The following is a 13,563-nucleotide window of genomic DNA, read 5'->3' as shown; positions in this document are numbered from 1 at the left end:
GACTGTTTGGGCTAGCTCCCTTTGCTAGCCATACTGACTTTTCTTCTGGACTTGCCTGATCCTGTATGTGCCTAAGCTCTTGTCCTGTGGGAATCGGTTCCCAGGGTACACTGGAGTCCAACACAAGCATGTTGTTGGGTTCCGTGTAGCCTGCTGCTCTTTTTGCTGCCCCATCTGCAGCTTCATTCTGAAGATTAAAAATGTTTCTTTGGACCGTTCTCAAAGTATTTTAAAATTTACCAACTCATGAGAAAATCACAAAAAGGTCCAAAATACACCCTCCCTCTTCGGGGGAGGCGTGTCCGTCACGAGAGAGTCGCAGACACCAGTCGAGTGAAGTTCAAAGCAAATCAAAGTATTTATTTACCAAAATACTGGATCCAGGAGAATTTACACATTGAGATCAGTGTGATACCCCTCCCAAGTGAAACTCTGACCTCCCATGATCTGACTCCAACAGTTATACCCCAGATGACGTATATCCTGGTGGTGAGGCGTTTCTGGCTGATTAGCGTATATTAATATGCATAATTTCACATGTTAGTACTCAACTCTTCACGTGCAATATTCAGGTGCCTGTTGTGACCCTGAAGACATTCTTTATCTGGCCAGGCTGACAATGGGCCTCTCTTCTCAGCACTTTTTCCCAAGAGACTAAAATTTAGGGAGTCCAAAATATACACTTCAAGGCCACAAACAGAAGCTACAGATCAGCGCCTCCGTGCCCAACACTATGATGTCAGTGTGTTACAATCCTGGAGTGCACATCTGTTCAATGTTAGAGGTCTAAGAATTAAAAATGTGTAAATATCAAGTTATCATGCCATATAGTGAAGTTAGCTTATAATATGTCTTTAGGAATAATTATCATATGAGTTAGTAGTGCAGAATCAAGCAAAAATGTTTAACTACATGTGTAAGTAATTCATAATGTAAATACTAGTTAGTCATTAATATAAATGCATATAGGGTACAGGATTTCACACAATGAGTATGTAGTTATAAATGCTAATTTAACTAATCATCATTTAAGGATATTTGTCCACTAACACAAAGTAATAAAATTATTTTTCACAACAATTCCCTCTGTTCATTATTGTGTCTCCCTTTTGGTGTCCTTTACACTTCACAATTGCTACCTTGTTTGGTTTGTGTATAGCTGCTTCTAATTGCATCAGTTCTGTCTTGTGTTTGACTGGTTTCCCTGTGCTTGTGACATATCCAACCTGCTTCCAGTGTGGAATGTCTACATGTGCGGCTGTCACTACGTAGGCTGAGTCACTATAAATAGTGACGTCCCTTCCTTCTGCCACTTCTAGTGCTGAAATTACTGCTAGTAGTTCTGCCTTCTGTGCTGATGGATTTTGTTTCACTTCCTCTGCTATGACTGTCTGAAACTCATGTGTTTCCCCCTTTGCTTCCTGAATTACTGCGTATCCTGCTCTGACGTCACCTGTATCTGCCCTGTACCCACACCCATCTGTCCATAAATTCCATGACCCTGGAATGCGTGTGGCTTGTAAGTCTGGTCTTACTTTTCCTTGCCTTTCTACCTGTTCCTCACACTCATGTGGTGGGCCTTCCAGCATCCCATCTGCTATGTTGACTCCTTCGTGTGTGTAGGTGATGTTGGGTGCAGTCAATGCTTTGTGAATGCGTCTCTGTCGCAATGGAGTGAGTGTGAACATCTGTGAGTTTATGTACGCTACTACTTCGTGTGTGGTTAGAATGCACAATGGGTATCCTGCTACCAGATGTGCTGTTTTCTGCACTAATTTGGTCAGTCCTGCTACATGTCTTGTGCACTGTGGTTGTCTCCTCTCTATAAGGTCCAATGGGACACTTAAGTACATTAGTACTGCTCTACTTTCCCCCTTTTTCTGAAGCAGTACACCATTTATCACAGTGTCTGTTTCAGAAACATCCATGTAAAAAGGTAGTGAATAGTCAGGTCAGGCTAAGTCAGCTGCAGCAGATAAGGCTTGTTTAACATCTATAAACGCCTGTTCTGACTCCACCGTCCAAGTGAGCTTACCAGACAAATTTCTCATCCCTAGAGATTTCACCATGTCTCTAAGAGTTTGTGTTCGTCTGTGTGTGCGTTCGTGTGTGTGAAGCTGTGGGCTGCCTGCTCACATAGTGTCTGCTGATGGGACGTGGCTTAGGTTGTATGGCCCTTGTGTTTTGTATACTCACTTTCCACTTCCACTTCAAAAGTAGGTGAAACTGCCGTCGGCTGTGACGGACCTGGTGTTTTCAATGTAAAAAGCTGTGGAGTCATACTAAGAAATGCCGTTGTGATAGCTGTAAGCTCCGCTATGTCCGTCTGAGCTGTGTTCAAGCTTTTCTTTGCCTTAGCTCTTTTGAAAAGGCTAGCCCTACTAACCTCTGCTTCAGCCTGACTTAATATTTCCTCCAGGTCTCTCTTCATCTGGTTAATGCAGTTGATCAGACATATACTATCCCCCGTGTGTGTTTTAGCCCATTTATCAAATCTCTTGAGCACACTTATGTGCACGATATCCCGCTTTTTCAAATTTATCACCCCCTCTTTCACTCCCTCAGCTATCTTTTCAATTTGCTGAACAAACGGTTTCCATTCCCAATTCCCCACGCCGTAAATGGCGTTTAATTCGTTATGCAAATCTCTAGTACTAGCCATGTTGTCTGTAAGGTGCTGATTAAATATGGATCTCACCTGAATGAGTCTTCGTTCTACTTCACTTTTAACCGCGAATCAATTAACACCGCAAGGTTTCATCGCAATTTAGAGTTATTAGAACAGCGTCCCAGGGTCTCACCCTACAGCGCCCTCGGCAGCAGCCGCTGCACTTAGCGCTCTCCGAGCGGTATGTAACAAAAAGAAAAAGTCCAAGTTTAGAGTCAAGTTTAAGCTCAGCCAAGAAAAGCAGTACCACCTCAGCCCTGTGAAGAATTTCGCAGGCTGATAAGAAACGTAGTGCGTGTCTTCAAACACAGTATTTAATTTAGAAGCAAGCTAAGCCTAATTTATATTAAGTTACTAAGTATCAAACTGGCCCACGGACCGAAAAAGCTCATTAGTCAGAAGCAAATAACACACCAATAAATGAAATGGAATTTGTAGTAAGTGGAAAAAGCTATAAAGGCAGGACAATCATCTCACAATACAGAATGAAGCCAAAGACTATATTTTAGTACCTATTATGTGGAGGAACAATTCCAACCGAACAGGACAAACATCATCAGCACACCGTCAATAGGCAGTCAAATTACAAGATATATTATAGCAAGTGAAAACAAAATTTTGAGAACTACGGAAATAGCAAGCAAGTTACAAAATATGTTATGATCAACGAAAAGTTCAAACCGAGGCAGAAAATAAATTGTTAGCACAAAATACAACAACAAAAAATGCAAACTGAACCGGAAAAATAAGTTTCTTTGTACAGTAAGTAACAAGCGAAGTACGAAATTTTTATCCACAAAAGTCCAAGTCAACAATAAAAGTCCAAGTGAACCCCAAGAACAAAGGAACAATTAAAGTGAGGCTTTAATCTACGTGTATAATGCGCTTCACAAAGAACCACCGAATATGTTATATAATAAAATATGGCTGGGTATGTAATCCATTAAATGTGTGTATAAAACACCAGGTGCTCTTGTTCAAATATATGGACCAGTTTATGCAATCTTCTACCACCCTGTAATGTGCACAAACGTACTCAACAGTTATGTAAACAGCCCCTAAGAATAGCACAGCCTCTAGAACAGTCAAAACATGAAATTCACAATAACGTTTCAATGAAATACACAACAAACCCCTGGTGGGAACAGCATCCACCTAATTGCGGGAACAGCATCCGCTTCTAGATTATACTTTAGGGGGAACCAATCCCACGGACGGACCACTCCGACCAGGCCATTATCTCGACACCTCGTCAGGTCCGAGGGAGGCACGCCAGCTCCCAGTCCCTGGGTTGTAATACTACATTTAATCAATCATGTATAATATGTGTAACAGAATTTCACACAAGATAACAAGACTCAAGGCATAATGGAAAAGAACCAGTGGGACCTTAAACGAATAAGATTTCAAAGGCGAAGATTCACAAGGCTAGATGACTTTGTCCAGATATATCAAAAAAGCCACAATGCTCTACTGAGGGAATATGGAGACACTAAAAGGATAATTAAAAAAGTAATGACTGAATGTTATTCTTCATTTTATTGTAATGCTTTTTGTTCATGATATACAAAACTTTAATTTATTTTAATTATAAGAAAAATATTAATAGTTGGTGGCCTACTTGAAATGTAATAAAACATTAATTTCAAATATTTTAAATTTCAAAAATGTATAATCCTTTATCCTTGTTTAATTTTTTTTCCACCGTCAAGTGAATGGAGGTATGTATGCCCTCATGATTTACCCCTAAGATTAATGTTGGAATAGGATTAATGTTGAACATGAAAATCTTGTTCATATGATGTATGAAATTAATAAATAATAATTTTTTTTACGAGAGTTAATAAGCTCCATGGACATTACATAGCTGTAAACTAATGTAATATATTATTTTATGCTTGTCAGACCCACCGAGTGGAGACAGAAAGGTGGAAACAGAAAGGGTGTGTATGTTTCAGCTCTTTCAAACACCTTTACCTTCAAAGGACGACCCATAAAGGTAAAATTTATTTAAATTGCAAACTGACCTGCAATATGGCATTTTAGGTCTTCTACATTCTTTGCATTATGTAAATAAAGCTAGTAATAATGCTTAAATTACAAAGTGAGCAATGCCTTGCTACTTCTTCATATGTTATATTGTGACTTAAACAAAATGAGAATGGTGGTATAGTATGCACTTTACACAGTCAGGGACAGTTGTATTATGTATGCATCTTGAAATTTTTACATATGCCACATGACATTCAGGAAATAAATCAACAAATTCTAGCAAAAAATAAATGAGTAAATAAAATAAATAATAATGAAGATTTGTGAACAATTAATAGTATTAATAGTATAGTATCATTCATTCATTCATTCATTGTCTGAAACTGCTTATCCAATTCAGGGTCGCGGTGGGTCCAGTCCGGAGCCTAACCGGAATCACTGGGTGCAAGGCAGGAACACACACACACACACACACACATTCACTCACACTGAGTCGCCAATCCACCTACCAACTCCTCACAGACAGTCACAGGGAGTGTGGCTCAAACGCACAACCTCCAGGTCCCTGGAGCTGTGTGACTGCAACACTACCTGCCGCACCACCGTGCCGCCCGAAGAGCTATCAATTTATTTTTATATAGTTCATTTATTCAGTTTAATTTATTTCAGAAATACACCATATGTATAAATATTTGAGGACAAATTTGTAATGAATGTATTCTACATTAAGTTGCACCCATTACTAACACAGATGTGCAGACATGCACACACTGCCTCTCTAATCCCTGTAGAGAAATACTGACAATATAATTGGATTCTCTGGAGTAGAGAAACATGAACCTAATGCCAGGCGAAGAATATATAGCACCCCAGCAATGTTCTGTGCTGGTGAACCCATATTTACTGTCATGTGTCACATCCTGGCCCAGTCCTGTTTGTTTTCCCTGCCATGTGCTCTCTCAGCACATGGCTCTTTCTGTTATTGTCCATTTCTCCGCCTTTGTTCCACCTCCTTGTCCTTAATCCTCGTTATCTGTTTCAGGTGTGTCTCGTCTGTTCTTGTATTTAAGTTCGCTTGGGTCACTTCCTTGCATCGGTCATTTGTTTTGTGTTGTTCCAATTCCAAGTCGTGTTGTTTTGTGTTGTTCTTATTTCTAGTCAGTTGTTCCTTGTTTTCGTTTCCTCCTTTCATGTTGTTGTTTCGAGTCCTTTCATTTATTCAGTCGTCGTGTTTGCCCTCAAGTCTGTTTGTGTTTGTTTTGTTATATTCTTTCGTTAATAAAGTATCTGTGTTGTAGCGTGTGCGTCAGCCTCCGTCAGTCCGCCCTCCGCGATCCTGACAGAATGACTGATCAACTAAAGGACGCAGCTAACACAGGCATGTCACCGGATAAAGCCATCAAAATAGCAGAGGAAGCACTGGCCATAAGGGTGGGTGATCTATCTGCTATTTTGCAATCCTTCATGGGAGTACCCGGTGAATTGGAAGGAGGTCCCAACTGTAAGGGATTTTTATTACAGTGCAGACTTTATTTTCAATTTTTGACCTGTCCTGCTCCTCCTGACATTGTCCAGGTCATCTTTGTTAGATCTCTTCTCAGAGGAGAGGTGTTGCAGTTGGCAGAATAATTAGTTAAAGAAAAGGCCCTTGAACTGACTATAGAGAAATTTTTAGAACTCATAAACGAGAGATTCTCCCGGACTGCTCCCGAGGACGTCTCTGCAGGAACCTCTTCTCCCGAGGACGTCTCTGCAGGAACCCCTGCTTCCAAGGATTACCCCCTCAGGTCCGGGGAAATTTTATGGGGGGTGGGGGGTTGAGGGTAGGGGCTGTTAGCCTCAAACCACTGGACATGGGAGGTGAGGCTAACAGGGGCGCATCTCCGGGGGAACTACGGTTGAAGAAGTCCCTCAAGAGTGCCCCCTAAACCCGCAAAAACTCCAGCACGTGCCTGGCGAACAGCACAAGCCCCTGCCTCGGTGGACATCTCCGCTCTTGTTCCTGAGATGACGGCGAACCCCGCCGCTCATGTCCCTGATAAGGCGCCTTCCACAGACGCTCCTGTCCCTGTGAAAGCGTCACCTCCAGCCGCTCCTGTCCCTGTGAAAGCAGCGCCTCCAGCCGCTCCTGTCCCTGTGAAAGCGGCGCCTCCAGCCGCTCCTGTCCCTGTGAAAGTGGCGCCTCCAGCCGCTCCTATCCCCGAGAAGGTGGCTTCCACGGCCGCTCCTGTCCCCGAGAAGGCGGCTTCCACGGCCACTCCTGACCCTGTGAAAGCGGCGCCTCCAGCCGCTCCTGTCCCCGAGAAGGCGGCTTCCACCGCCGCACCTGCTCCAGAGAAGGCAGCATCCGCCACACCTGCTCCAGAGAAGGCGGCTCCAGCCGCACCTGCTCCAGAGAAGGCGGCATCCGCCGCACCTGCTCCAGAGAAAGCGGCATCCGTCGCACATGCTCCAGAGAAGGCGGCATCCGCCGCACCTGCTCCAGAGAAAGCGGCATCCGTCGCACATGCTCCAGAGAAAGCGGCATCCGTCGCACATGCTCCAGAGAAGGCGGCATCCGTCGCACATGCTCCAGAGAAGGCGGCATCCGTCGCACATGCTCCAGAGAAGGCGGCATCCGCCGCACATGCTCCAGAGAAGGCGGCTTCCTCAGCCGCTCCTGTCCCAACGGAGGAGGCTTCCTCAGCCACTCCTGTCCCAGCGAGGGCAGCTTCCTCAGCCGCTTCTGCCCCTGTGAGTGAGGCCATGGCCGCTTCTGCCCCTGTGGCGGTGGCTACGGCCGCTTCTGCCCCAGTGACGCCAGTGACAGTGTCCCTAAATCAGCCCAGCGGACTTCCAGGCCGATTCCCAGAACTGTGCCCAGGCTGGTCCTTCTGACTTCCCCAGAGACTTTTGCCAGTCCTGGGCACCCCCCAGTTGTCTTGGTTCCTGTGTCTGTCCCTGTCCTGGTTCCTATTTCTGTCCTTGTCCCAGTACCTGTGTCTGCCTTTGTCTCTATTCCGGTCCCTGTCACCATGTTTGTGTCTGTCCCTGTGAATGTCCTGGTCCCAGTTCCCCTGCCTCAATCCAGTCCCAGTATCGATCCTCAGTCTCATCACCTGTCCAGTCTATGTTCCAGTCCAGTGTCTCTCCCCCTGTTTCCAGTATAGTCCAGTCCCTGTTTCAGTCCCGTCTCTGCTCCCGTCTTGTCCCAAGTCCAGTCTCATGTCTCTGCTACTGTTGTCTCAGTCCCCGTTCAGTGTTCAGTCTAAAGTCCAGCACCCTGTCTTGTCACGAGTCCCGTCTCCTGTTTCTAGTCCTGTCCATTGTCCGTTACGGTCTAGTCTCTTGTCCCCAGCTTAATTTCCTGTCTTGTCCTGAGTCTTGTGGGTTCATTCTGTTTTGATTTCCTGGCCCCTCCTGTGCCAGCTCCTGGGGAGTCTAGCTTTACGCGCCCTGGGAGTTGCGTGTCTTGGTGGGGGCATCTGTCATATCCTGGTCCAGTCCTGTGTTTTCCCCACCATGTGCTCATGTAGCACATGGCCCTGTTTGTTGTTGTTCCTGTCTCCGCCCTGGTTCCATCCTAGCCCCACCTTAGTCCTGCCTCTGTCTCATTATTGTCTCCAGGTGTTCCTCAGTTGTCTTGCCCTTATATAGTCCCTTTGTTTCAGTGCTCCCTTGTCTGGTGTTGTGTGTGTAGATATGTGTTTCACAGTCTATCTGTTCACACGTGTCTACCCCAGTTCATGGCTCTTCCCTGTCCGTCCTTTTTAAGCTCTGTTTAGTTAGTTTTGTCTTTACTACCTGTGTTTATTTTGATTCTGTCTGTGTTAAATAAAATTCCTTGCGTTTACGTCCGTCTCCTCGTCCTCCCTGCGCAGCCGTGACATCATGTCTCTTGTTAGGAAGTGAGTAGTAGCCTATATGTAAGCAAACATTATCATTCTCAGTACATGTGGTCTCAGTTAAATTATTTAGTTAAGTTATTCTGTTTTTATTGCAATAATTTCACATATTAAGCCAACCACAAACAAGTCTGTAAATCACATAATGCTGAAAATGTACTCCATATAATGTACTCAATGTTTACAAGGTACAATATTAATACTGAAAACAAAAGTTATTACATGGTCACCAGGTATACAGCTGTACTACAAAATACATAATAATCTAACACAATATCCCAAAGAATTCACTGACATTCTCTTAAACTTCCAAACAATGCTCAAACAGAGCAATTTAAGCTGCATTAGTTATAGAGATTTGTTAGAAGAAAGAAAATAACTAGGATACCTATTTTGCGGAAGGGCATTTTATGGAAAGACATCACAGTTAACCAGACAGCCTAGGTTTCTAAAAGTATCAAACTATACACTGTCTGAACTGTGGTGTATAAGGTGCCCTGCAGTCTAGTATCTGTGCCTTAAGAATTGAGGTGAGGGGCCCTACAGTCCAGTTTCCATACCTTAAAAATTCTGGGGTGAGGGGCATGGCGTAACCACAAACATCGCATTGACCCTGACACCTTGCTCAGCAACACAAGCTAATAGAAACAGTTCCATATCACCTCTGTTTTTAAAAACAAATAAAAAGGTTTCTTTAGCCTCTGGGTCATCTCCAGCGCCTATATGCCAGCTATATATCTCAAAGCCAGCAACGTGCATGAGTCGTGCTTAAAATGTTCTTCCGCGCTCACTTGGAGCTGTACCGCCCACTTGGAGCTGCCTCCGGCCTGCAGAGATACCCTTCTCGACCATCTTGGCGCCGCCTCTCTTATCGGCAGCCATTGAGAGCTCGCCGTGGTCATCCGGCGCTGTGACAGACAAACAAGGAAGCCTTTGCTTGTCGGTCGTGTAGCACTCGGCTAACTGAGACGCTCTATTTGTTGCTGTGTCCTCGAGCATGGCTTTATGTCTGTTTGTTTTTGTGTTGGGAGTTTTTGGAGAGTCGTTCGCACAAAGCCAACTCAAACTGGTCACAGTGGTGAGTTTCATTCTGGAAAAAAAAAATCACGGACGTGTTAGCGCTGGATATATTAGCATGAATGCTACGTTACAACCGCTATCTTTTGAGGTTGCTGAGGTAGTTTCAAGTTGCCTGAGAAGTGATTGAAAATTGTCTTGGCGAAGGCACTAACAATAGCTATGAAGTAACAATTTCTCTGTTCTCAAACGTCTCAAAACGACAAAGCAAGTATTAAAACTTATGCATTGTATAGAATTGAGTTTAGCTTATCTTACCCGAGAGCGCGTGATAGTTAAACTGCTGCGCTGTCTGGCAAGTTAACGTTAGCTGATGTGACGTTTATTCTCATACTAACGTAAAGCTCGATTGGAGTTCAGTTGCATATTTACAGACCGAACGAACTACTTAAGTTTTAGAGCACTATGGTGTTTAGGGTTAGAGTAAAACGTTCTGACAGAACAGTTTGTGCTTGTGAACGTTTTGTTTTCTCTGCAAAGTGCTGACGTGTGTGTGTGTGTGTGTGTGTGTATGAGTCATGTGATCACAAGACTGCAGAAACCAAACCCTAGTGAAATGCTTTGCACAATTTGTTCTGAGTAGGAGTGTGTTAAAGTCTTGTGTATACCAAAGTCAGTCAGATGTATTTGTGCATAAGTTTAAGGAGACAGTCAATTCGACTTGTTTACATTGATGCACATTTCAGTCACTGAGATGAGAACAAAATCATTCTGAGTCTAGAGAAAGCTACAGAGTTATGGGTCAGGACCAGTTTCAGTGTAAATATCATAATTTATTTATAAATCCACCAAGGAATACACACATCTCTTCTGAGTTTTATGTGTAATGTTGATTAAGCTAAAATAGTTGTAAATCTAATAGGAAAAAACTTTCCTTTTTGGGCTATTTTATACATTAAATGTACATGGACACTTTAGATATGTTTCAGCCTATTTAGTCATCTTAAAAAGGACAGTGACATCAGGATCTGACTCTCAAAATTCTCAAAAGTGTAAAATATTTTTGCAGTATGACAATTTTATTATGTTTGTTTGCTATACACTTTTATATTAAACATAAATTAGTTTGATTCAGAAATAGATACATTTATTTTCACAACAAATGATTGCAAAGTAGTGTGTTTGTGTACAGTCTAAAACAGGCGATGTCACAGACAAAATTTGTTGTTGCCGCCATTTTGGCAGTCAACTATGGCCAACGCTGTACTAGAACGATTAAACTTGGAGCATTTTCATTTTGCTCATTTGCTTTTACCAGTGAAAAAATATTATGTTGTTCCAAGTCCCACAATGAAAAATTTAAAGAAGTAAAACATTTTTTAAAGAAGTAAACAAATATTTTAAATCCTATGTTAATTCCTGCTTCATCCTAATACATGAAATAATAACATAACAATATGTAAAATTTTCTGCTTTACATTAGTACTCTGCCAAACGTGTTTTTTATATTTGGATTGAACTTTGGCTCTGGTTAAGTCTGTGTCAAGCTCTAATATATACTATGACATGACTTCACCATTGGGACACAATTTTCAAAACTTTTGTTGTTCATTACAGGCTTGTTACATGCTTGACCAGACCTAAATGCTCAGTGCCATCTTTGTTCAGAATGGATTGGAACACAGATCGCTATAGCATTGTCAGGTAGCACTGTGCATTTAAGGTATTGTCGAACCTGTAATGAACAACATTTTTCATTCATTCATTCATTATCTGTAACCGCCGCTGGGTCCAGAGCCTACCTGGAATCATTGGGCACAAGGCGGGAATACACCCTGGAAGGGGCGCCAGTCCTTCACTGGGCAACACTGACTCACTCACACCTATGGACACTTTTGAGTCGCCAATCCACCTACCAACGTGTGTTTTTGGACTGTGGGAGGAAACCCACAGGGAGAACACACCAACTCCTCACAGACAGTCACCCAGAGTGGGAATCGAACCCACAACCTCCAGGCCCCTGGAGCTGTGTGACTGCGACACTACCTGCTGCGCCACCATGCCGCCCTGAACAACATTTTATTTATTTATTTATTTTTCCTGTTTAACTATTGAACCACAAGAGAGATTGCAAATCCGATTGCGACAATCTATTTCTGAGACTATTTGTTTTCTCTCATATTCTACATGACCACATTCATATTGGAAAAGCTTGCCCTTGATCCGGCTTTCAAGATGATGGCCATGTTTCTGGCATAGGCTAAAAGATAGGCCCCTCACCCATTACTCATTGGTGTACTGATGTGATTTTCCCTTTCGTTTTTGAAATAAGTGTGTCCTGTTACTTTTGACTCACCAATAATATCATCCATGGTTTTTACCTCCCATTCTCAGCAAACCTATATTTCATTGATAGAAATGCTCAGCCAGTTCAGACCCTCTAAAATACATTTCACTCAAAAATATGTTGCTTTCTGACCATTAGATTACATTGATAATTGATCTTTTATGTATTTAATTGTGATTTGTATAATTCCCATTAAAGATGAAATGACAGATTTTCTCAGAACATAGCTTCTCCTTCAGATCAAAATCTGGTAGATTAGCACAAACTAAGCTCATTTTTGGTTACATAATATATTACCATTGCTGGATTTAGTAAGACTCATTTTAGAAAATCCTGTGAAAATATTTTATTTAAAAATCCTTTAAGACTCACTATTATAATCCTTCTAGACTGAAATCTCTGTCTTCATGTTACCTTAGCTGTATCGCCATGGGGACCGCTCTCCAGTGAGAGCCTACCCTACCGACCCATACCAGGAAGACGCATGGCCCCAAGGGTTTGGGCAGCTAACTCAGGTACAAAAACGTATGCACAGACACCACACACACACACAATGATGTGGTTCTATGTGGAGAACTATTTGGTGCCAATGAAACAGAAAAACTGTTGTCATCTGTGCTACCCTAGTAAGTTAGAAATTATATTGCACCCATGTTAAAGGAAAATGATGTATCTTCCAGTTGGCTGACAAATTTAAAATGTTATAAGTCTGAAACTATCCTTTGGTTCATTTTTTTTCCAGCATCAGGGACAATTAACTGAATTTTCCAAAGGTCTACTTTACATGTTTTTTACGATTAAACACAATTTGAACAGCTGCCATCAGGTAGACAGTATAGGATGCCAAGACTTTTGTCTAACATTTTTCTGTTCCTTTCCTGTGTGCCCACAGCCCTGCAGTTAGATGCCTTTTATTTTTTTGCTTATTAGGACCATGGGGCAGGTGAATTAGGAAAAATATTGGTGAATTAGGCTCATAGTTTCTGAGCCATAGCACTAAGACTTCTCACAGTGGAAGGATTGACAAATCTGTATTTTATTTTATTTTATTTTATTTTTTTTTTTGAAGCCAAGTGGAAATTTTCTCCTACTGTTCAAAATTAAATAATTTTTACATATTGTTTATTAGAGATGCATGAATACCAATACATATTTTTACATATTGTTTATTAGAGATGCATAAATACCAATATCGAAAAACGAGTCTCTGATACCAATATCCAATACCTTGTGCCTAATGCATGTTGCTGAAAACTCAATGTCGGCGATCTGTAATTATTTCACAATTTGTGTAGGCAAGCAAAGCAGACTGCAGGGAGAACTCTAGAGCAGTGAGTATGCTGCACGGTTTTGACTCTCCTCGAACAAGCTGATTTTTTCTTCACTCAATGTGTTTTCCTCTAGGGAAATGTTTTTTCTGTATGCAAGAGCACTGTGCATTACCTGGTGTGGTGTTTTCTCAAATTAAATTATTTTCTCCACTTGCGAATTTTGAATTGGATCCAACGCCATAGATGAGAAACTTGGATAAAGAAACTTTATTACCAAAGTTGGACAACACTACAAATGCATATCGAGCTTGTTGCATCTCACGTTACCAATTTTATATATATATAAAATATAAATATATATAAAATTGCTGGTGTAATGTGGGA

The 13,563-nt window shown here is 42.1% G+C and overlaps 1 protein-coding gene across 4 annotated transcripts in view; it reads left to right on the top strand.

Moving 5' to 3' along the window:
- The first annotated feature begins 8,686 nt into the window (after positions 1–8,686).
- The window catches only part of LOC136679779 (lysosomal acid phosphatase-like), a 67,650-nt gene continuing 62,773 nt past the window's right edge, over positions 8,687–13,563 (top strand). For 2 of the 4 annotated variants that reach the window (XM_066658453.1, XM_066658452.1), the window contains exons 1-2: positions 8,687–9,622; positions 12,328–12,423. In XM_066658453.1, the coding sequence (XP_066514550.1) occupies positions 9,542–9,622; positions 12,328–12,423 (177 nt within the window). In that variant the 5' untranslated portion in view covers positions 8,687–9,541. The remainder of the gene's footprint in view (positions 9,623–12,327; positions 12,424–13,563) is intronic. The other 2 variants (XR_010796584.1, XM_066658454.1) reach the window with 1 other exon arrangement.

Source organism: Hoplias malabaricus, chromosome Y (assembly GCF_029633855.1).
Source record: "Hoplias malabaricus isolate fHopMal1 chromosome Y, fHopMal1.hap1, whole genome shotgun sequence".
Taxonomy (NCBI): domain Eukaryota; kingdom Metazoa; phylum Chordata; class Actinopteri; order Characiformes; family Erythrinidae; genus Hoplias; species Hoplias malabaricus.
This window is presented reverse-complemented; position numbering and strand designations above follow the sequence as displayed.